The sequence below is a fragment of the Sapajus apella genome, unplaced genomic scaffold, assembly GCF_009761245.1.
Source record: "Sapajus apella isolate SASKATOON/1434 unplaced genomic scaffold, GSC_monkey_1.0 scaffold16, whole genome shotgun sequence".
Taxonomy (NCBI): domain Eukaryota; kingdom Metazoa; phylum Chordata; class Mammalia; order Primates; family Cebidae; genus Sapajus; species Sapajus apella.
Genome location: NW_022436956.1, coordinates 22,851,269 through 22,876,798, shown reverse-complemented (window position 1 = coordinate 22,876,798; position 25,530 = coordinate 22,851,269). Strand labels below are relative to the sequence as shown.

Sequence of the window (25,530 nt, the reverse complement as noted above, 5' to 3'; positions counted from 1 at the left end):
TTGGTGAAATTAAGAGATTAGATGAGATTGCCAAGGGAGAGTGCTGGGTAAAGAGTAAAGAGTAAAGATTGAAGGTAAGACTTTAGGAACATTCATGAAGTGATAAGGGAGACAAGGAGCCCATAAAGGGAATTGAGATTTGGAAAGCATCTACTATCTTTATATTTGATTATGACAACAGACATAAATAGGAAATTTTGACTTCCTTTTATTTCCATTTTATCACTGAAAAACCTGAGCCTCAGAGGCATTAAATAACTTCAAGATTGTCAGCTACCAAGTAAGAAAACTAGCATAATGCAGAGAATAGTTATAGGGCAGCGGGAAAGTTAGACTAGGAAAATGTCTCAGAAGCTACAAATAGAAAGGAGTTTAAGAAAGTGTTAATGTCAAATTCTATGGAAACTTTGAAGAGCATGTAGTAGATTACCAACAGCATGGTGTGGGGTGTAGAAGATATAGACATGTAAATATTTTCTTCAATGTAAAATGCTTTAAATTCGTGTATCTCTACTTAGACAAATGCCCAATCAGGCTATTCAATTTACTTAAAAAGTGAGATGAGTAAATTACGTATGTGACCTCTGGGAATTTATTTTAATCTGAGAATAAGATAAATATGCATAATGTTAATAAAAGTAGAGTAAGATAAATACCTGAGAATTTCCTTCACTATCTTTTCAAAGCATCCTGTTTGTACTTCCTTTTTTTTTTTGAGACAGAGTCCTTGCCCTGTTACCAGGCTGGAGTGCAGTGGCATGATCTTGGCTCACCACAACCTCTGCCTCCCGGGTTCAAGTGATTTTCCTGCCTCAGCCTCCCAAGTAGCTGGGACTACAGGCACGTGGTACCATGCCCAGCTAATTTTTGTATTTTTGGTAGAGACGAGGTTTCACCATGTTGGCCAGGATGGTCTTGATCTCCTGACCTTGTGATCCTCCCACCTCAGCCTTTCAAAGTGCTGGGACTACAGGGGTGAGCCACTGTGCCCAGCCCTGCTTTGTTCTAATACCGTAGCTCCCTGACTTTAGTATGCCTAAGAATACCTGCTTGCCTCTCTCTAGAGATTCTGACTTATTAGGACCAGAATGGAGTCCAGGAAATGGCATTTTAGCAATAACACCAGGTATTTCTATTGCAAGTAGTCCTCATGCCAGACTCTGAGAAACAATGTTGAAATAAAACACTTATAGTGTCAGTGATATGTTTACTAGGCAGTAGCTTCTTTAATTTCAGGGTTCTAATGCTTTTTATCCCTCAGCAGTACCAAGTACTTTGCCAAATGAATAAAATGAAGATATTATTGGACTGATCATTAAAAGCTATGTAAAAATAATAATAGCATTTTTTGAGTATTCTGTTCTAAAAGCTTTATGTAAACTAATTTATTTATTACAGCCTTAGAAGTAATGTGAACTATCATTATCTTCACCTTAGAAAAGAGAAAACAGACCACAGAGAAGTGATGAGTGTCCTTCTCAAGGCTCCTTATTTGGGAGAGGGCACATTTGAAACCAACCACTCTGAAACCAAGTAGAGGCCCAGCTCACACCCTTAAATATTACACTATGCTGCCTCTTAAGGGAAGTATTGTAACACTGGAGATAGACCTTGACCAATTAATGGAATTGCCTTTTTTTTTTTTTTTTTGAGACAAAGTTTAGCTCTTGTTGCCCAGGCTGGAGTGCCATGGTGTGGTCTTGGCTCACTACAACCTCTGCCTCCTGGGTTCAAGTGATTCTCCTGCCTCAGCCTCCCGAGTAGCTGGGATGACATGGGTGACAGGCATCTGTCACCATGCCCAGCTAATTTTTTGTATTTTTAGTAGAGATGGGGTTTATTATGTTGGCCAGACTGGTCTTGAATTCCTGACCTCAGATGATCTGCCCGCCTTGGCCTCCCAAAGTGCTGGGATTACAGGTGTGAGCCACTGTGCCCCACTGGAATTTTCTTAAAACTAGAAATAAGGACTTTGGAAAAAATATTCAGGGTGAAAGAGAATTTTATTTGAAAAATCAGGAAAGAATTAGGTTTGACTAATTGTTATATTTCATATAGGAGAGTAGAATGTCTCATGTGCTCCAAGCTGAATTTTTGAAAGATTTGAAAGAAATGGGATAGTAGTAACTTGCTAAAAGAAAGCAAATCTCACTTCTTAATGGTGTCCCAATGTGTTAGCACATTTTTCTAGTCTAGATTTTGGAATCACTGTTAAACTTTTATGAGATAAAATAAAGAATTCTATTTTATAACACTTAATTATTTATTTGACCACCTTCTATGTTAGGCAGTACTGCCTTGTGAACACTCAGTATGATAAAATAATAGGGAAAAATTTCCGTTTCTTATTATACAAAGATGATTTTTACTTCTTGTTCCTTTTGAACTTTAGGTAATTTCAGACTGGATATCACTGCATAATTTAATTTTTGACACCCTTCTGCTGGAAAATGCCTTATATATTCATATATATACAATTAAAATAAAAGAAATTAAGTTTAAGATATTATTACATTTACAGGAATTGCTATGAAACCTCTGGAATCACATGTTGGTATGTCTAAATTATTGAAGTCAATGTAATTGTGATAATATTGAATGGTGGTCATTTTTATAACAACAAGGTTGGTCTTAGCACATCTAGGGTTGGCATGTAGATTTATTCTTGTAAAAAAACAATGCCGGGCGCGGTGGCTCAAGCCTGTAATCCCAGCACTTTGGGAGCCCGAGGCGGGTGGATCACGAGGTCGAGAGATCGAGACCATCCTGGTCAACACGGTGAAACCCTGTCTCTACTAAAAAATACAAAACATTAGCTGGGCATGGTGGTGTGTGCCTGTAATCCCAGGTACTCAGGAGGCTGAGGCAGGAGAATTGCCTGAACCCAGGAGGCGGAGGTTGCGGTGAGCCGAGATCGCGCCATTGCACTCCAGCCTGGGTAACAAGAGCGAAACTCTGTCTCAAAAAAAACCAAAAAACAAAAAACAAAACAAAACAGGCATTGTTCAACTATGAGAAATGATAAATATAGTAACTGAAGTCCTAAGTTAATTCTTAGGTAGATTAGTACTGTAAAAAATAGAAGAGTTGCTGTGGTTTGAAAATGTAGAACTAAAGCGTTGATAGTCTGAGAATGAGGAAGGAGAGAGAGGAAATGGGAGACTGTATTTGGTGTTAGGTTCACGTTTCCCTCAAGCTGCCAGTTCATAAGATTATTGTCTGTGTGAAACAGGCAAGTTTATAGAAGATTTGGTAAAATATTTTTTGTGCTTTTGGTTTCCTCTGCACAGTTTTCAAAAGGTACCTGGGAAATACGCATCAGAAAAAAGCCGTCTTTGGGCAGTGTCGGGGTCTGCTGTGTGTTGCACCGCTACTGACCACAGTGGAAGAGGCTCCACGGGGCATCTCTGCTCGAGTCTGGGGACATTTTCCTAAGTGGCTTAATGGCTGTCTGCTTCGGATTGGACCTGGGAAATTCGAGTTTGGGAAGGATAAGTAAGCCTTGATTTTGGAGAACAACTCGGATTTCTTGGCACAGGCTGGTTCTGTGGGATATGCATTAATGTCTGCCTCCTCTATGAGGTTAATATTGCCATTCCATCCCTTTGATTACAGATAAGGAAAATGTAGCCTAGAGGAGAAAAAAGGAGACTTTTTAAAGAAAACGTCCTGCTTTTTCTGCTCTGTAGGCTATTGTAAATTTGAAGTCCTCTGTGGTTTGCGCCACGAGAAGAGAGGTGTCAGAAGCTGTCTATGTGATGACTGAACTGTTTCCCCATAAGTTCCTGAAGGAAGGGCAATGTCTCCTCATACCACTTTCTCCCTCGCCCACCACTTCCCCCCTCGCCCACCACTTCCCAGACACAATGGTCTCTTTCAGTTCCTCAAACTGGGCACAGTTGTATCTGCTCAGCATCTTAGCATTAGTTCTCTCACCTATCTTCCCTAATCTTCCCAAGACTGGTCTTGTCATTCAGATGCCAGTGCAAATCTCATGTCCTTTGAACCTTTCCTGATCTCCCAACATAAAAATGCCAGCACAGTCATCCCTCAGTATTCACAGGGCATTGGTTAGAGGACCCTCCTAAATCTAGTATCTTTGGTTTGTTATTTGAGTGTTAGGTCTGAACACTCAATGTAATTTCCACTAGAATGTAATTTCCACGAGGGTAGAGACTTTTTCTAGTTCATCCTGTATCCCCACTACCTGTAACAGTGGCCCGCACCTAGATAGCACTCAATAAATAGATGTCAATACATGAAAAACCAGTAACTCTTCAGTATAAATTTCTCTAAGTGTCTACTGGGGACATGAAGTTATGTGAAGAAATCCCTATGGCCAGGAAGGAATCTGCTTTGTTTTAAACATTTTTAAATATTAGGAACAATTTTTCATTAGGAAAGTTTTTACCCATATAAAACTTTTTAAAATATAGAAAAGGGAGGTTGTACCACTTGACACATCCTTTATTAACACTTTGATGTATTTCCTGCCAGTCTTCCCCACTATTTCTATAGATTTGTTTAAAATAATTACAGTTATATGTAATATTTTTGCCCACTTTTTAATAAAACTTCACACTATCATAAGCCTTTTTATCCATGTTGCTACTAAGTCTGAACGACCATTATTTTTAATGGCTAGATGAGTTCCAGGTATTATTATTATTATTGTTTTAAATTGTGGTAAAATATACATAACATACAATTTACCATCTTAACCATTTTTATATGTAGAATTCAATGGCATTAAGTACATTCATACTACTGTATTGTGCTACCATCCATCCACAGAACTCATTTTACCTTGCAAAACTGAAACCCTATATTCATTGAACACTAATTTCCCATTCTTTCCTTCCTCTAACCCCTGGCAATCACCAGTCTGCTTTCTGTTTGTTAAACCACCTTACCCTCTCCTCTGGGCCTGTTTGGAATTTGATCATGGTCCTTCTGTGCCTCTCCAGCTATTGTTGGAAACAGAAAACAGACCAAGAACTAGGGATGTGTTTAAGATACATTTAAGATATATATATGCTTCTTAATAGTCCAGATATTTAAATTTACTGAATCTGTTGTATCTTGTCTTAACTGAATAATAGACTTACAAAATGATAGTGCTGGAAAAAAATAAAACGCAGGTTTTTTTTTTTTTTTTTTTTTTTTTTTTTTTTTTTTTTTGGTGGGGTATTGGGGAGCATGTTTTTCCCAGCTGCTGCAAGAAGCTCTTAAGAGCTACTTTAGATGGGGTCGGGTGGGGAGAGGCTAAGTGGCAAGGCTGAGTTTGGAAGTGGAGAAAAAGAAGTTAAGTTAGCTGCTAGAGAAGTTTTGCTTTCCCCTATTTTACATCTCTGCCTTTCACACAGTTATAATGTGAAAAGAATATAAGGCAAGGAGAAGTAGAAGAGAAGGAGGGAAAAGGGGAGGAGGAGGAGATAACATCTCATCCAGCTCCCAGAGAATAAACAGCCTCTTGCAGAGGGCATAGGGTACTTCACCTGCTGCAGAAGGAGACTGTAATATGTTGTTCAAACCAAGTAGCAGGACCACTCAGGGCCCAGGCTTGCCCCACAGGCCTCTTGGAAGATAGAGGAGATCTCTTTGTGGGAGAAGTGGATGGCATGGCTAGCCCTCACAAGTGTCTACTTTGTCCTGAAATCAGTTTCTTCAGAGCCAGTGGTGGGCATTTATAGCAAGAACAAGGTCTTGCTTTCCCCTTGGACAGATATCTTCAGGTCAAAGGGAGACAGACACTCAATTTAGTGGTAGGTCCAGATAGGACTTACAGGGAGAGGCAGTGACCTAGGGAAGGGCAGTGTAACCCTTCACCTATGGATAAGAATAGGCCTGCTCACCTGTGAAGCTCTGATCACTCTTAGTTTCAATTTAACAGATTCACATCAGCATGCAGACAGTGATGACATGCCAAAGGCCTATCTTCAATTAAATTTTTTTCTTAAATGATTTAATTGAAGACATATTAGTTTGTAAAGATATGTGAAGGCCAGGTGTGGTGGCTCACACCTATAATCCCAGTGTTTTGGGAGGCCAAGGCAGGAGGATGGCTTGAGCCCAGGAGGTCAAGGCAAACATAGCAAGACTCCATCTCTACAAAAAATAAAAATTAAACAAAAGTAAAAAGAATAAAGTTACGTGAATCTGGACAGAACACTAAATAGCGTCAGCAGCTTAGTCTCTACCATTCTCTAGAGAGGACTTCAGGATCCATAGTCTAGCCTCCCAGTTCCTGGACCGTCCCCACTGTAATGACTGCTCCCCTCCGTGCCACTTCGACAAGGCCACATACCGAGGCCACACTTGCAACTTACTCCACAGAATTTCCCCACCCTTGAAATGTTGTGCTCTGAAACTCTACTCTGCTCAAAACCCCAGTTTTCACAGTCTTCCATTCCATTACCTTATTTTTTCATTCCATCGAGTTGTCCTTTCCTTCTGTCTTCTATCTTCTTAAGGCTTATCCACCTTCTCTTAATTTCTTCTCCCTGGCCCAAACTTTATTGTCAGTCAGTCACTTCAACACCATGCTCACTTCCTTTGCCCTGGTGGTCACTGCTTCTCCTCTGATTATTTTCAGTCCTAGATTAACCCATTCTTGGTTTTCCCTGCTCATGGCCCAGGCCTGTTGTGCATGTCTACAGCAAGTCAATTATGAAATGATGACATCCCATCTTAGCTGAGTGCTTGGTGCTGCCAGGAAGCTTTAGCAGTCAGTGTTCTTTCCAGCTTTTTACAAGATCTGCCGCAAGTCTCTGACCCTTTCCTGAAGCCTGCTTTATTTTCCCTGTTCCTTTCACCCTCAGCAGATAAAATGGCCTACTTCATAGGAATGCATGACTTGAGGGGCACCTGCATTTGAACTCCTTCAGCTTCCCTCTTCCCACCTCCACACTTCCCCACATTCTTGATCAGAGGATGCAGCCCTCTTCCTCTTCTCTGAAACCTTGATGCATCATGATCTCGCCCCACTTCCTTTTCTGCCAAATAACTCTTACAGCTCACCTTATCTTTTTGGATCCTGTAGAGACCAGGATTTAGCCTCAGCACTAAGTTCAAACCCTTTTTCTGTCACTGAGCAGCCCTGTGACTGTAGGCATATTGCTCCGAACCTTGGTTTCCACCTCTGTAAAATAGGAAAAATATTTCTTCACAGGGTCAATGTGAAGGAAGAATATATATACATACATATGTATATGTATATATACTTACTACGTGCCAGTTACATGTGTATTGTGTTAAGCACTTTGCTACATTCTTTATATATATAAATATATATAATGTATACATATTAATATATATAATATATATACACAATATAAATATATGTCTATGTATATAAAGAATGTAGCAAAGTGCTTAACACAATATACTATATATAATACAATATAATATATATACAATATTATATATAATACAATATATAGATATAAAGAATGTAGCAAAGGCTCTCCTCGCTCGCCTTCTGGCTCTGCCATGCCCTGCTCTGAAGAGACACCCGCCGTTTCACCCAGCAAGCGGGCCGGGCCCGCGGAGGAGCGCGGCATGCAGCTCCCCTTTGCCGGGCTCTCAGAGCAAGCCACCGCCCCCACGTGGGGCTCCGCGCGAGCCGCAGGCTACAACCTGTACAGTGCCTATGATTACAGAATACCACCTATGGAGAAAGCTCTTGTGAAAACAGATACACAGATAGCGCTTCCTTCTGGGTGTTACTGAAGAGTAGCTCCACGGTCTGGCTTGGCTGCAAAACACTTTATTGATGTAGGAGCTGGTGTCATAGATGAAGATTATAGAGGAAATGCTGGTGTTGTGCTGTTTAATTTTGGCAAAGAAAAGTTTGAAGCCAAAAAAGGTGATCGAATTGCACAGCTCGTTTGTGAATGGATTTTTTAACCAGAAATAGAAGAAGTTCAAGCTTTGGATAACACCGAAAGGGGTTCAGGAAGTTTTGGTTCCACTGGGAAGAATTAAAATTTATGCCAAGAACAGAAAACCAGAAGACATACCTTTTTCTTAAAAACAAAGAATTTTTGCTTAAAGTGTTTTGCTGTTTTGTACTTCTGTAAACTTATTAGCTTTACCTTCTAAAAGTACTGCATTCTTTATTTTTATTTTTTTAATGATTAAAGAAACTTTGTTTTTGTAAAGAAACTTTGTTTTTCTGCAATTAAACAGTGTCTTCTTAAAATCAAATGTACATCCAGTACAGAATTAAAAAAACCTATTATTTAACTCAAAAAAAAAAAAAAGAATGCAGCAAAGTGCTTAACAGAATACACAATATATAATACAATATTATATATATACATTTATATATAATACAATATAATATAAAGAATGTAGCAAAGCAAAGTGCTTAACAATATATATATGCATATACATATATGTATATATTGTGTATTATGTTTATACATATTTGTATATACATGTATATGTATATATTATGTATCGTGTATATACAAATATATACACATATACATATATATACATATATATATATACACATATATATATATGTATACATATATATATATATATATATATATAATGTAGCATAGTGCTTAGCGCAATACCTGGCATGTAGGAAGTGCTCGGTAGATGGTAGTTATCTCGTTGGCAACTTATACCTAGATACTCTCAAACATGGATCTCCCACGCTGCCCCCAGCTCTTGTGCTCTAGACCTGTGTTTTGCCAAATGGCTGTGGAACATGTATACGCTGGTGTTCTACAAATAGCTCAGACTCTCAAAACCAAGCTGTTGACTTGTCCCCAGTGCTGCTCTTCATGACCTCTCCATCCCAGTTAAAGCATCACCAGCCAGCCGGTCATTCAGGCCTGACTTTCTGGCTCCTCTCCTTTCGTCGCTGCCTACATCCTGTCAGTCATCTCTGACTTGTTTCTGGAGTTTGTCCTTTGCTCACTGGTGCTGCTTCACTTTAGGTGCTTATCTTCTTTGCTTGAATTATTGCCTGGGCTCCTCGTTGCCTTCTTCGATCTGCATGCTGTTCTTTTTATTCCAGGATGCCGGTCATACAGTTTCACTCTCCTGTTTCACAACTTCACACTTTCCTGTTGAAGGTCATTAAGCCTTAGTCTAAGTGCTGGTGGTCGGGGCTGACCTGTTTCTCAACATCACCACCTGCCACTGACAGCTCCTCCCACACGCTACCTCCTCACCTGGCTGTTCCTCTGAGATACTATATGTCTTCCAACCCTTCCTCCTTCCATCACCCCTGCCCATGTCCCCTCTGCAACTGGCAGACATCCTTAAAGGAACAGCAAAATGTCTCCTTCCCTTTTGACCTTTTCCTGATTCCCCTGGCCTTCCATCCTGTTGCTCCTTCTCTGCATAAATAGCTTTTAAAAAAAAATAACATTTCTCCCTTGTAGCAGCAATTACTTTGTATCCATTATTTATGTGCCTGTAAGTGCTGACCTTGGCACAATGCCTGGCAGATAGTAGGGACTCAAGAATATGTTGACTTGAATAAATGAATGCATGGAATGACAGGATCTCTTGAGACAGAATCTAACAAGTTGAAATACAATAAGTAGCAGAAATTCTTGAAATTATTGTACATTTTTTTGAAAAATAGTGCCAAGGTAGACAAGCCATTAGTTTACATGCTCAAGAAGAAAAAGGGAAAAGGCACAAATATACAAAGTATAAAATGACAATGCAGAAGAAATCATTGAAGCAGAAAAAAATTAATTATAAGAGACTTTGAAGGCCTTTATGCAAATACATTTGAAAACCTTGATAAAATGGATAATTCTTTAGGGAAAATAGATTACCAAAATTGATAGAGGCCAGCCATGGCGGCTCATGCCTGTGATTCCAGCACTTTGGGAGGTTAAGGTAGGATAACTTCAGCACTTTGGGAGGGTGTGGGAGGAGGATTGCTTGAGGAAAGGAGTTCGAGACCAGCCTGGGCACCATAGCCAGGCCTTATACAAAAATAAAAATAAATGAATTAAACCAAATTGATAGAGAGGGAAGTTTTAAGTAGACCAGTTTCTGTAGAAGAAATAGGAACCTTGTTAAGTAAATATTTCTCAAAAAAATTAGCAGGCCCAGATTATTTCACAGAATTCTACCAAATCTTCAAATGTGAGATAGTCCCAATACTTTATAAATTATTTCAGAGCATCAAAAATGAAGGGAAACTTCCCAATTGTTTTTTATGAAGGAAGCATCACATTTATATCTAAGTATGACAAAGATAATGTAAAAAAGAAAATTGCAGACTAATATTAGTTATGACTATCCATGAAAAAGTACAAAATAGGCCAAACACCATGGCTCACACCTGTAATCCCAGTACTTTGGGATACTGACGCAGGAGGATTTCTTGAGGCCAGGAGCTCAAGACCAGCCTGGGCAACATAGTGAGACTCCCTCCATCTTTGCAAAAAAATTTAAAAAGTAGCCAAGTGTGGTGGCATGTTCCTGTAGTTTCAGCTACTTGGGAGGCTGAGGTGGGAGGATCACTTCAGCCCAGAAGTTTGAGGATGTGGTGAGCTATGATAGTACCACTACACTTCAGCCTGGGCCACCAAGCAAGACCCTGTCTCTTAAAAAAAAAAAGTACTAAATATAATACTAATATAGGACTAATAAATATTTTGGTAAGAAACAGAATTCAATAACACATTAAAATAAAATTATGATCAGGTAGGATTAATTTCAAGAATAGGAGGAGGTGGGCTTATTATTAGTAAATACATTAATATAATACCCCATATTAATAAGTTCCAGGAAAAATAATCACAGAATTATCTCCATAAAGGTTGAAAAAGCTTTTGTGAAAATTTAACACCCATTCTTCCTAAAAATTGCTTAAGAAAATAGGGCTTGTTGGATAGTTTCTAAATATGATTTTATATGTATGTATTTTTTAATATATATATCTTGGTATATATATATGTCATGTATATCATAAATATCTTATAAATCTCTATTGTATCTTGGTGCTACAAGCAGTAATACTAAATTGGAAAATAAACCAGTATTTTCTTCAAGTCCAGAAACAGGAAAGGATGGTCAGTATCTTCACTACTGTTAAACATTGTACCAGATGTAACAATGCAGTTAAATGAAAGACATTGACCAGAGGCACAAGCACTAGTAAAGTGAAATTATCTCTTTTTGCAGATGATATAATAGTAATCCTGGAAAACCATAGAGAATCACTGATAAAACTAAATGTAACAATAAAAGATAAGGTCACAGGATATAAAATTAACATACTGAAATCATATCCTTCATATATGCAAGCAATAATCAGAGAACATAATGGCAGAGAAACTTCATTCACAATTGCAACAAAGAAGATTACTTAGCAATGAATTTAGAAATATGCAAACTTTAAAACACTCTTGGAAGACAAATTTGAACAAATGGAAAGACCATCCCTGTTCTTGAATAGAATAATTGCACATCATAGAGATGTACTAGTTCTCCCTGAGTCCATTTATAAATCCAATAAAATCTTAATAAAAATTCCAACAAGCTTTTTAGGAAAGTTGGACCAATTGATACCTAAAGTTCATATAGCACGATAAATATGTAAGAATTGACAAGAAAGCACTAAACATTTTTTCAGAGGGTGCAACTAGCCCTACCAAATATTAAAATACACCATAAAGCCTTTACAATGAAAACATTGTGATATTGGTGCAAGAATAGACCAATAGATGAATGACATAGAAAGACCAGAAGTAAACCCAGGAACTTAAGGAAATTTAGTTATCTGATAACACTGGCATCCCAAGTCATTGGGCTAAAGAAGGACTTTTTCTTTTTTCTTTCCTGCAATTAAAAAAATTCTGGTAAAATACATATAACATAAAATTTACTATCCTAACCACTTTTAAGTATATAGTTAAGTACTGTTAAATATATTCATCTTGTTGTGAAACAGATCTTTAGAACTTTTTCATTTTGTGAAATTGAAACTCTATGCTCATTAAACAGCAACTCTTCATTTCTCCTTACTCCTGTTAACTACTGTTCTACTTTATGTTTTTATGAATTTGACTACTTTAAATACCTTACATAAGTGGAATCATACAGTATTTGTCTTTTTATGACTGGCATATTTCATATAGCATAATATTCTCAATGGTTCTTTCATGTTGTAACATGTGACAGGATTTCCTTTGTTTTAAAGGATAAGTAATATTCCAGTATAGGTTTTTGGGGAGGCAAAATTTTCCCTCCTACCACGTAGGGTCTCCAGCTGAGCCCAAGAATTAAACTGACATAGGACAGATTAATAAGAGAAAATCATACAAAATTTATTTAGTAAGTTTTACATTGTACCTTAGAACACCCTCCCAATCCCCCAAGAGAAATGAAGAGCCAAAGGATAAGTTAGGGCTGAAAGCTTATAAACTAGGTTGGACAAAGAGTAGTAAAAGGTGAAAATGTGACAAGACAAAGGAATATGCGCCAGGGCAGTTAACTGTGGGAAAGTGACCATGAGATAAAGGGTTAGTTTAACAAGGTTCATTTGCACAGCTTTTTCTCATTTTCTCAGCCTCAACTCCTCACCTGTGCTGATATAAATATCTCTGGTACAGGGAGGGCACCTTTCACATGGGAGTTTTATCTCCTGCTTTCAGGAAGGAATAAAGAGGTCAGGGTGCTCTTCATGCATCTGCTGTTTTTCAAGTGCCTTTTAACTCAAAATAATCGTATGTTAAAGTGGCATATTTTGGCGTAGCATGCTCTGAATCCTTGCAATGTAAACATTTTGTTTATGCATTCAACCACTGATGGACACTTGAGTTGCTTCCACCCTTTGGCTATTGTGAATAATGTTGCTGTGAACATGGGTGTACAAATATCTTTTCCAGTCTCTGTTTTCAGGAATCATTGCCTTTTAAGACAATGATGTTAGCTTTGTTTATCCAAACCGAGAACATTAAGAATTCAATGTGTTAAGCACATGAAAGAAGAGACCATATAATTAACCATTTAAAAAGTGAAGCCACAAACTTTTCCTTACGGTTTTCAATGTTCAACTATATAAGTAGATCATTTCTAGTGTAATCATATGGACAAGAATGATTATCTAGGAAGGACAGTCATCTTCTTTGTGTACTTTGCATAATCTTGATAAAGCTGAAAAATTTTAAAGTAAACAGAAACGTTAACACTTAACAAGATATGAAGATAAATAACTATTTCTAAAAGCTTAGGAATTCATTCCTTTTCTTTCTTTCTTTTTTTTTTTTTTTAATGAGATGGGGTTTTGCCATGTTGCCCAGGCTGGTCTCAAGCAATCCACCCACCTCAGCATCCTAAATTGCTGGAATTACAGATGTGAGCCACTGTGCCCAGCCTGGAACTTATTCTGATTTGGTAAATGTCAGGCATCCCATAACCTCTCATGCTATTCTCTTAGTCATAGAGTAAAGATCAGAATTTTCTTAGGATTCACCATCATAGGAGTTTTCTAAAATGTGAGGGTCTTCTTGACAGGGGTAAGGGTCAGGAGGATGTAAATTATTCTTTCCTTTTATGCCTAAGATATACCCAAAATGTTATCTTTCCAAAATTTCAAATTCTCTGACTACTCAGATTGTGCTGGGAACCTGCCCCATTTCCTTATCTTTATATTTGAAATGAAGATCTATCACTCTGTCTCTTATTTTTACCCCATGTTTTCTTACTAATATTTATTTATTTATGTTCTCCTGTTTGAAGATACAATCATTGGTTTGATGGGATGGCATTGCTTCACCAGTTCAGGATGGCAGAGGGCACAGTGACATACAGGAGCAAGTTTCTACAGAGCGATACATATAAGGCTAATAGTGCTCAAAACCGAATTGTAATCTCGGAATTTGGCACACTGGCTCTCCCAGATCCCTGCAAGAATGTTTTTGAACGTTTCCTGTCCAGGTTTGAGCCGCCAGGTAAGCTGCAGGTGATAGTCATGATTATTATTATTATTATTATTATTTTTTGAGACGGAGTTTCACTCATGTTACCCAGGCTGGAGTGCAATGGCGCGATCTCGACTCACCACAACCTCCGCCTCCTGGGCTCAGGCAATTCTCCAGCCTCAGCCTCCTGAGTAGCTGGGATTACAGGCACGCACCACCATGCCCAGCTAATTTTTTGTATTTTTAGTAGAGACGGGGTTTCACCATGTTGACCAGGATGGTCTCGATCTCTTGACCTCGTGATCCACCCGCCTCGGCCTCCCAAAGTGCTGGGATTACAGGCTCGAGCCACCGTGCCCGGCCGATAGTCATGATTATTTAAACTGTTGTGATATATGACCATCTATAGAAACATAAATCTTGAAAGTAGATTTTTTTGTGTATGTAAGAGGATGTTGAAACTGCTTTCTCCCTTTGAGTGTGTGCTTAGCATCTGCTGTAGTAAGCTGTGGTACTTAAATAACTCTGGGGTTTGGTTTCAGCCATGACTGACAACACTAATGTCAACTATGTGCAGTACAAGGGTGATTACTACCTCTCCACTGAGACCAACTTTATGAATAAAGTGGATATTGAAACTCTGGAAAAAACAGAAAAGGTAAAGTACAGGTTAACGAAATGAATAAAATAGATCCTAACATTTTTTTTTCCATTTGAAATACTTTTTAGAGTATCTAGTACATATCAAGAAGAAATCGGAGCCTTAGCCACACAAAAACAAAAACAAAGTTATTCATTGATGCAGGTCACCTTTACGCTCTGGCCTGATTAGAATGGCCTGTGGGTTGGTTTTCCTTAGAGACAATTCTAAACTTCTTCCTTAGGCCTAATATCTGAAGGCTAGGGTAAAGGAGAAATAGAATTATACTGATCTACTTTAGCTAGTTGCTGTTCTTCTTAGTTAGTGTTGGACTGGAGGTTGCCTATACCTGTATTGCCTTCACATAACATATTAATTGAAAAGAAAATTTTAGACTAGATTTTTAATTTTAATTCTTATGCTTCTTTTGAATTTTCCTGTGCTATTAGACAAATTTATTCAGGGTGGTTTTGTTGTTAGTAGTGGTGGTGAGTTTTTGTTTGTTGCTTTTAGTCTTGATTTTTTTACTGGGAAAAATAATTTTTATTTCTCAGACGCAAGAAATAAGGGCTTGGATTGCAGTTTTCATATCATATTTTAAAAAATATTTGATATTTCTACTACGTATGCATATAAATAGAGATCTGCCCATTAAAAATCTCCAATGGTCTCAAATTTGCAGGTAGATTGGAGCAAATTTATTGCTGTGAATGGAGCAACTGCACATCCTCATTATGACCCGGATGGAACAGCATACAATATGGGGAACTCCTTTGGGCCATATGGTAAAGTTGCAGTAGAGGTCTTTTTAGAAATAATTGAGCCCAGGCGCTGTGGCATACACTTGTAATCTCAGCCCTTTGGGAGCACAAGGCAGGAGGATTGCTTGAGCCCAGGAGTTCGACACCAGCCTGGGCAACAAAGTGAGACCCCATTTTGTGCAAAAAGAAAAAAAATTAGCCAGGTGTGATAGGGCACACCTATGGTCCCAGCTACTTGGGAGGATTCCTTGAGCCCAGGAGTTTGAGGTTGTAGTGAGCCATGACTGCACCATTGCCCTTCAGCCTAGGCAACACAACCAGACCCTGTCTCAAAAAAAAAAAAAAAAAAAAAGTGAGAGAAAAGAAATAATTGGGTGTTAACTGTCTTCTTGGGGTTCAATTATAGTTAAGATGTAAACATATGAAACATCATTTGAGAAGTTTGGAAGGAACTCTCTAAAATAGCATTATTCAACTTAAAATATATGATTTATCATTAAATATCTGTTCTATGGTCTATTTGCACCTATGTTTAGCAGCTGATTTTCTATCTGATCTTTTTAGTTTAACTCACATTTTTACATTTCATTGTGCCTGTGGCTCACAAGCATTGTAGGAATTTCCAGTACATATTTCTTAAACTGGAATTTTTTTTTTTTTTGAGATGGAACCTCACTCTGTCGCCCAGGCTGGAGTGCAGCGGCATGATCTCAGCTCACTGCAAACTCCACCTCCTGGGTTCAAGTGATTCTTCTGCCTCAGCCTCCTGAGTAGCTGGGACTGCAGGCATGCACCACCACGCCCAGCTAATTTTTGTATTTTTAGTAGAGATGGGGGTTTCAGCATATTGGTCAGGCTGGTGTTGAAATTCTGACATCATGATCTACCCGCCTCAGCCTCCCAAAGTGCTGGGATTACAGGCGTGAGCCACTGCACCCGGCCTCAAACTGGAATTTTAAAGAAATACCATATTGTAAGTATAAGAAATTTAGAATGTTGCAGTCAAGAGATACAGGGAAGGTACACTGTCTATCATATAGGGAAGAAATTTATTTTTACCATGAAAGTAATACACTACAAAGTAAGTTAAGGTCATAGTGGGGTTGCATGCACAACTGCTTAAGTCACACCTCTTTCCTGGTCTCCAATCTGCTCCTGAAAGTTCTGATAGCTAATAATGATAGCTAACTTTTATTGAGTATCTACTATGTGCTGGTGTTAAACATTTTTCTCCATATTTTCTCATTTAATCCTTGTGCCAAATCTCTGAGAAAGATGCTGATATTACCTTGGTTTTACAAAGGCAGTGAACCTTGAGGAGGTCTAAATGACTTGCTCTAGTAAGCTTAGAGTCACACACACAAAGTCTTGCTTGGTGGTTACTGTTAGACCATCTCATTAGTTACTCATCACGGAGTGCAGAAGACTCTATTGGTATTTTAAAAATATTCAGTCTTCACCTGTTCACCATGTCTTTCTCTGCTTGTTAAGGCTTTTTTACCTATCTATCCACTCTTCTAAGGGCATGCAAATTCAGGTTCTATTCTTGAATACACATGTCTCTCCCTGTTTGAAGAGGATGTGTAAGTAAGTATAGTAGACCCCCTAGGCCCCCTTTATCTGTGGTTTCACTTTCACAGTTTCAGTTATCCAGTCTGAATATATTACAATATTTTGTGAGATAAAGACCACATTCACATAATTTTTATTACTGTATATTGTTATAATTATTTTATTTTATTAGTTATTGTTAATCTCTTACCGTGCCTAATTTAGAAATTAAACTTTATCATAAGTATATATGTAAAGGAAAAAAACAGTGTGTCCCCCCTGGATACAGGGGGGACTACTGCATTAGATATTTTGGACTATCTCTCTCTTAGCTATCAATCTACCATCTACAACCTATGAAATCTTTGTATAGGTTAATGGTATAACTTTGGTATGTAATTGGCTTTGTGGCTTGCTCCTCTGTATTTCTCTGTATTTACATCTCTGAGTGTATATGAAGATGAATACTACAGGTTTGTTTTTTACTGGCTCGAGTAGAGAGAGGGTGCCCTGGATACCTCTACACGCAGCTCTCTCTCCTTTCTTTATTATTTGATCTCAGGTAAGGATGGATTCTTCAACACTGTTATAGGAAACGGCAAACATCCTTCTAAGTAAAATGTTTCAGCAAAATGGATCCAGGAACCCAGCAGTTTTCGTTCCATCTATCTTGATCCTTAAAAAAATCCATTTCATAATGAATTAACTCTGTTAACCAAGTAGATAATTTTGTAATGCATTTGTAATATGAGAAACACTATTTCACCATTCTAAATTACATATATATTTTTTAGATGAAGGCTTGCTCTGTCACCCAGGCTGAAGTGCAGTGGCATGACCTCAATTTACTGCAAGCTTCACCTCCCAGATTCAAGTGATTCTCCTGCCTCAGCCTCACAAGTAGCTGAGATTACAGGCGCCTGCCACCATGCCCGGCTAATTTTTGTACTTTTAGTAGAGATGGGGTTTCAGTCACGTTGGCCAGGCTGATTTCAAACTCCTGACCTCAAGTAATCTGCCCGCCTTGGCCTCCCAAAGTGCTGGGATTACAGGTGCGAGCCACTGCACCCAGTCTAAATTACCTATTCTAAAATAATAGTAACTAGATCTGTGATTCTCAACCTTTAGTGTGCCCAAAAATCATCTGGAATGTAGATAGAATGATCTGGATTTTATTCGTCTTCAGGGATTCTGGTTTAGTAGAACTGAAAAAGGGCCAAGAATTTGCATTTTAACATGGTCTCTGGGTGATCTTGGTGCAAGTGGCCCCTGGACCTCACTGATTAACCCAGCCACCAATCATGAGAGCCTGTGCTTGTTACTTTGCCTCAGTTCGCTGTTTATGCAAACTCCTGGAGAGTCTCCCAGAGTTCAACTCACAGTATTGGGCAGGTCCGATCTTTCTGGACATTCCTCTGCTGGGTGTTTCCTGGGTGTCTGTCTTGCCTAATGCTTTCAGGACTTTCAGTTAGAACAGTTCATTAACTAATGTGTTTAAATTCCATGAATTGAGTAATCCAAATACTGAGACAGGAAATTCTTCTCTTTATCGTCTCCTAATCCCAATGAACACTGAATCTCCTTTTTTAAAATTCACTTGATTATTTGGTTCAGTGAGAAGTTTTTGACCTGGAACTCAATGTGCATGCAACTGCAGGGAGCTCAACTACCTGGTAGACATCTGGGGGAAACTTAGTGATTCTCACTGTAATACAGTAAAATACTTGCTAGTAATTGCTACCTTTAGGTAAAAAGCTTTTTTTTAAGCTTTTCAAGATATTTTTAAAAGGTTTTTTAAAATTAATAAAAATTCTGTAAACATTAATCAATCCAGTTAATTTTTAATACTTATATGTTCTTCATACTAATGTTAGAGACAATAATAAAGTACACTTGGAATATAGAGCTTGTCTAATATTTTTCTCATCAATGTACAAAGCATGATGTTTTGTATATAGTGGGTTCTCAAAACATATCTATATCCCCAACCTAGACCTCCCTAATATTTTATATCCAATTGCTTACTCAGCATTCTTCCTAGGATTTATAATAGGCATTATGAAATTAACTTGTCCAAAACCAGACTCCTGATATTTTCTCCTAAACTACCACCACCACCTCTTCCTCTCCTCCTCCTCCTTCTCTCTTCCTTGCCTGTCTGCCTTTTTTCCTTCTCTCCCTCTCTCCCTCTCCCTCCCTCCCTCCCTCCCTCCCTTCCTTCCTTCCTTTTCTTCCTCATTCCTCCTTTTTCTTCCTTCTTCTTCTTTCTTCAATTAGAGATGGGGTCTTGCTATGTTGCTCAGGTTAGACTTGAACTCCTGAGCTGAAGGGATCATCCCAAGCAGCTGGACTGTAGGCATGCATCACTGTGCCTGGCTTATTTCTTTCTCTCCTTAAGGTGAATCTGCCCCATCTCAGGACATACGAACTCCATCTTTCCAGTTGCTAAGGACAGTAACTGTGGAATCATCCTTTACATTTATCTCTTACATCAGTTGATCAAAAAGTAATTTCACGGCCAGGTGCAATGGCTTATGCCTATAATTCCAGCACTTTGGGAGCCCGAGGTGGGAGTATTGCTTGAGCTCAGGAGTTTGAGACCAGCCTGGACAATATAAAAAGACCTCATCTCTACAAAAAATACAAAAATTAGCTGGACATAGTGGCACATGCCTTTGGTCCCAGCTACTGAGTAGGCTGAGGTAGGGGTATTGCTTGAGCCCAGAAGACTGAGGCTGCAGTAGGTCGTGCTTGCACCACTGCACTCCAGCCTGAGTGACAGAATGAGACCCTGTCTCAAACAACAAAAAAAAGTAGGTTCAGCAGTGCCTTCAAAATATGTCAAAAATCCAGCCACTTCACACCACCTCCATGGTCACCATCTGGGTCACCATCCCTTCTCACTTGAATGACTGCAACAACCCCTTAACTAATTGCCCTGATTCTGCCCTTGCCCCGCTTCAGTTTCTTTTCAGCACTGTAATATCAGAGTGATCCTTTTAACCCATACCCACCTCCCTGACTTCATCTCCTAGACTCTCCTCCTCACTTATCATGAAGGGCCACACTGGCCTCCTCCTTTTTGATACTTAAAACACTCCAATTGTGCTCCTGGCTGAGAACCTTTGCATTTGCTTTTCCCTCCACCTGAAATGCATTTCTCCCAGGTATCCTCAAGGCTTTCTTCCTCACCTCCTTTAGGTCTTTACTCAAATGTTACTCACTTAGTGAAGCTTTTCCAGACCAGCATATTTAAAGTTGTAAACAGTAGCCGCTACTCCTCATATGATCACTCCTGATCCTTATTCCTTGGCTTATTTTCCATTATAGTTCTCATTGTCATCTGATGCATTGTATTTTTACTTATTAAATGATGTACAAGAATTTGAGCTTTCCAAAATAAGAGATTTTGTCTGAGCACAGTGGCTCACACCTGTAATTATAGCACTTTGGGAAGCTGAGGTGGGAGGATTGCTTGAGGCCATGAGTTCGAGGTTGCAATGAGCTGTGATACCACTGTACTCCATACTGGGTGGCAGTGCAAGGCCCTGTCTCTTAAAAATGAAGAAGAAGAAGGAGGAGGAATGGGGGGATTTTTGTCTGTTTTGCATATTTCTGTATACAGGTGCCTAGAATAGTACTAAGAACGCTCAGAAGGGTGTCTGGAATATAGTGGGTGCTCAAAAAGCAGTAGTTGCAGAATAAATAAATAAAGAACTGTACTGGGAAGCAGATAAATAAGCAGAAAATTATAGTACAATGAGGTATGTGCTGTGACTACATGGAATGTAATGAGGACGTTCAGTAGGAGCACTAAATGCCTTTGGGGTGGGGAAGAGTCAGGGAAGATTTCTTGAGGAGTGGACATCTGAGTTGACTCTTGAAGAGTTAGTAAGCAATAGCCAGATGAATGATTGCATGAAAGAATATTGATGAGACAGGATGGGATGGAATCCAGAGTAACCCTAAGGGTCCAGAGGATTGGAGGGAAGGAGTTGGACATGAGTGCGAATGGAGACTGTAGTTGTTGGAATAGGGGGACGGGAGGGAAACAACAGAATTTGAGGATGTTTCTGGCTGCTATCTTAAGGTTTCCTATGAATTAGAGATGAAATTAGCATTGCAGTACAATGAATCATTGGTTGATCACTTTGGATGTGCTGTTTCAAAACCTTAGCTAATTATTTTCATAGAGCTAACATATATTTAAGATCCAAATCTTTGTTTGAAATAACCCTTCAGGAAGTAAGAGTGTCATGCATGTTGCATAAATCTCTTAATTGCTTTTGCCAAGTCCACAAGTGCAAGGGTTGTCTTTTAATCTAGAATGTACGTAAAACAGTAAAGATAGGATTTTCCATTTTTCAGGTTTCTCCTATAAGGTTATTCGGGTTCCTCCAGAGAAGGTGGACCTTGGGGAGACAATCCATGGAGCCCAGGTGATATGTTCTATTGCTTCTGCAGAAAAGGGGACACCTTCTTACTACCATAGCTTTGGTGAGTCCAGAGATAAGTCAAATTTCAGTGGGCCCTGCCTTGATGTTGCTGTAGCCGAAGGACTGGTTTGGCAAATGTTGTGTTAATAGTTTATCAGACTATGGTGATAATGAGACCAAGGTTGCGTTCTGATGCCAGTTAAGTTTATTCTGTTCGGTCACATGTATTTCTGGCTGGCATTTGTTTAGGGCAGCTGTAACATGTCCAGGCATTCAGACAAGCTCCTGTAACTGTCACATTTCAGACAACTCTAGTTTGCCAATTAACATTTTTATTGTTTGCTGGAACTTTTTAGGAATGACAAGGAACTATATAATCTTCATTGAACAGCCTCTAAAGATGAATCTGTGGGAAATTGCCACTTCTAAAATTCGGGGAAAGGCCTTTTCAGATGGGATAAGCTGGGAACCCCAGTGTAATACACAGTTTCATGTGGTGGATAAACACACTGGACAGGTGGAGTATGTTGAGTATATTTATCATGAAAATTGTTGGCCACAAAGGCACATTTCCATATAATTGATTTTTTAAATTTTCCCTGGGCATTCTTTGCATAAGACACTTTTAATCAAATATATTACCTACTTCTATAGCTTGAACTAGCTATTTATTAATTAGTAAGGTGGATTTTGCATATTAGAAAATTATAGAAAATGATTTTATCTTTTTAATGATCTGATTCAATTAAAATGACATCCAGGAAACTCTCTTAGCATGGATTTTTTCCATATCATAATAGTTGCTAAAGAGGGTGTTGTTCGTGGAGAAATGTTCTGTAACATTTGCAGTAATACTTTAATTAGTTGATCCTCTGGCTTCTTAATACGTGAATATGACAATCCTACTAAAGTCCAAGCATGTTGGTTGAATATCTTTTTATACTCCTGATTCATAGCACTATTATATTTGCCTGTTTTACCTCTCTAAAGAGATAGTGTCTTAAATTTACCTAGATCTCATTACAAAAAAAATTTAGTAATGACTGTACTTTTAAAAAATTAGTCACTTAATTTATCATCAGCATATGGAGTAGCAATATTTTCTATTTAACCATGCAGTTAGAATCCAGGATTTACATATCCTTCAAAACATTGGGCTATATTTCATGAGGGTTTTTAAGTTTGTTGTAACAATTGATTGGTCTATATCGAATAGCCCCAGTTCATTGATTAATGTGAGATGAGATGCTTAAGCAAGCAACGTTTAAATCAAAGCATATTTGCTTCTACATTCTGTATTCTACTTTTATATCTACTAGACCTGCCGCTTCAGAGGGGAAAATTCTCCTAATTTTCTTATTTTGAACTTTTTGGACCTGTTTCCCAAAGGAAAGGGAAAAAGAAAGAAACCAAAAAAATTTTTTTTCTCATTGTTTGTGTGTGTTTTCCCCTGCCTGCAGCTTCTTCCAGGGAGATACTACAGCAAACCTTTTGTTACATTTCATCAAATCAATGCCTTTGAGGACCAGGGCTGTGTTATAATTGATTTGTGCTGTCAAGATAATGGAAGAACCCTAGATGTTTACCAGTTACAGAATCTCAGGAAGACTGGGGAAGGGCTTGATCAGGTAAACATTAGAATTTGTCAGGAGTCATCAGAATAATTTGAACTCCGAGATCTGTCTTTGGCTTCAGAATTACATGTTTCTCTTTCTGTCCCTCTCTCTCTCTTTTTTTTTTTTTTTTTTTTTTGAGACAGGGCTTGCTGTGTCACCCAGGCTAGAGTGCAATGGTGCAATCTTGGTTCACTGCAACCTCTACCTCCCAGGTTCAAGCGATTCTCATGCCTCAGCCTTCTAAGTAGCTGGGATTATAGGCACAAGCCACCACACCCTGCTAATTATTTTGTATTTTTAGTAGAGACGGGGTTTCACCATGTTGGCTAGGCTTGTCTCAAACTCCTGACCTCAAGTAATTGCCCACCTCAGCCTCCCAAAGTCTTGGGATTACAGGCATGAGCCATCGTGCCCAACTTAGGAATTACATGTTTCTCTTGTCTCCTTGTGGCAAATAATGAGAGAGAGAGAGTAGTTTTAAAGCATTGAAGACATAGCTTCATCATTTTAATATTCAAAATAATTTGAAACAGCTTATTTAATACCTAATAAAGCATGGCAAAGAGAGCCAAGATATGTGTTTAAAAGCATATGTGGCCTGGTGGCTCATGCCTGTAATCCCAGCACCTTGGGAGGCTGACGTGGTCAGATCACTTGAGGTCAGGAGTTCGAGATCAGTCTGACCAACCAAAATGGTGAAACCTCGTCTCTACTAAAAATGAAAAAATTAGCCAGGTGTGGTGGTGGGCGTGTGTAATCCCAGCTACTTGGGAGGCTCAAGCAGGAGAATTGCTTGACTGTAGGAGGTAGAGTTTGCAGTGAGCCGAGATTGCACCACTGTATGATGGCACCACTGTACTATAAGCGAGACTGTGTCTTAAAAAAAAAAAAAAATATGTGATAGTTCCTTATTACACTTAAGCACCAAACAAAGTTTACTAGAAGGGATAGCAAAGTGGACAATCAATCAGTTCACCTAGTTGAGGGGATTCACTTTTTCCTGATACTGAATCCAAAGTAAAGTTTTTCCTTGAATTGTGTAATATAAATTGTTTTTAGCTGTAGCTTTGTTTTTTAGCTATAATTTTCTTTTAAAATGTTTGTAAAACAGTACTTATTAAGTTTACTTATGTCTTACTAAGTTTACTGGTAGCTTTATGGTAGGTCTTGACATCTGTAGTTGTTTTTCTATTTTCTGTTTGAAGATTGCCTGGGTTTTTCATGGCCTTTTGCATTTCTATAAATGTTGGAATCCATTTGTCAGTTTTTGTTTTTGTTCTTGTTTTAAAAATAAAATTCATTGTATATATTCGAGGTTTACAACATGATGTTATGGTATACGTGTAAAGAGTAAAATGGTTACTATAGTGAGGCAGATTAATATATCTAACATCTCATATAGTTACTCTTTTTGTGTGACAAGAGCAGTTAAAATCTACTTAACAAAAATCTCTAAGGAAATACAGTCTTATTAACTTTATTCCTTATGTTTGTACATTAGACCTCTAGACTTGTTCATACTACATATCTACTGTTTGGTATCTTTAGACCTATATCTTCTCTTTGCCTTCCCATCCCCTCTGGTGGTAACCACTGTTTCATTCTCTTTCTCTGCGTATTTGAGATTTTCTTTAAAAAATTCCACATAAAAATGAGGTCATGTAATATTTTTATTTATTATTTATTTATTTTTGAGAGGAGTCTTACTCTGCCACCCAGGCTGGAGTACAGTGGCACAATCTCGGCTCACTGCAACCTTCGCTACTGGGTTCAAGCAATACTCCTACCACAGCCTCCTGAGTAGCTGGGACTACAGGCGTATGCCACCATGCCCAGCTAATTTTTGTATTTTTAGTATAGACCGGGTTTCACCATGTTGGCCAGGCTAGTCTCCAACTCTTGACCTCAGGTGATCTGCCCATCTTGGCCTCCCAAAGTGCTGGGATTACAGGTGTGAGCCCTGGCGCCTGGCCTCATGCAATATTTTTCTTTCTGTGTCTGGCTGTTTCACTTAGCATAATGTCTTCCAGGTCCATCCAAGTTGTGGCAGACATCAGGATCTCCTTTTCTAAAATTGAATGATACTCCATTGTGTGTATATACCACATTTTCTTTATCAATTTATCCATCACTGGGTATTTAGGTTGTTTCTATATCTTGGCTATTGTGAATAATACTGCAATGAACATGAGAGTGCAGCTATTTTCTTTCTTTCTTTTTTTTTTTTTTCTATTTCTTTGTTTCTGATTTTTTTTCCCATTTATTTATTTTATTGCATTTTAGGTTTTGGGGTACATGTGAAGAACATGCAAGGTTGTTGCATAGGTACACACGTGGGAGTGTGATTTGCTGCCTTCCTCCCCATCACCTACATCTGGCTTCTTTCCCCCTGCTATCACTCCCCTATTCCCCACCCCCCACCGTCCCTCCTCTGTTCCCCCCCAACTGACCCCAGTGTGTAGTGCTCCTCTCCCTGTGTCCATGTGTTCTCATTGTTCAACGCCCACCTATGAATGAGAACATGCGGCGTTTGATCTTCTGCTCTTCTGTCAGTTTGCTGAGAATGATGGTTTCCAGGTTCATCCATGTCCCCACAAAGGACACAAACTCATT

General features: G+C 38.7%; 1 protein-coding gene and 1 pseudogene across 4 annotated transcripts in view; both read left to right on the top strand.

Moving 5' to 3' along the window:
• BCO2 (beta-carotene oxygenase 2) overlaps positions 1 to 25,530 on the top strand; it is a 32,903-nt gene that overhangs the window by 1,173 nt on the left and 6,200 nt on the right. For 3 of the 4 annotated variants that reach the window (XM_032285545.1, XM_032285544.1, XM_032285542.1), the window contains exons 2-8: positions 3,291 to 3,495; positions 13,732 to 13,943; positions 14,456 to 14,571; positions 15,236 to 15,338; positions 21,234 to 21,362; positions 21,658 to 21,818; positions 22,762 to 22,929. In XM_032285545.1, coding sequence (XP_032141436.1) covers positions 3,291 to 3,495; positions 13,732 to 13,943; positions 14,456 to 14,571; positions 15,236 to 15,338; positions 21,234 to 21,362; positions 21,658 to 21,818; positions 22,762 to 22,929 — 1,094 coding nt within the window. The remainder of the gene's footprint in view (positions 1 to 3,290; positions 3,496 to 13,731; positions 13,944 to 14,455; positions 14,572 to 15,235; positions 15,339 to 21,233; positions 21,363 to 21,657; positions 21,819 to 22,761; positions 22,930 to 25,530) is intronic. The other variant, XM_032285546.1, reaches the window with a different exon arrangement.
• On the top strand, positions 7,439 to 8,157 carry LOC116556288 (annotated as a pseudogene).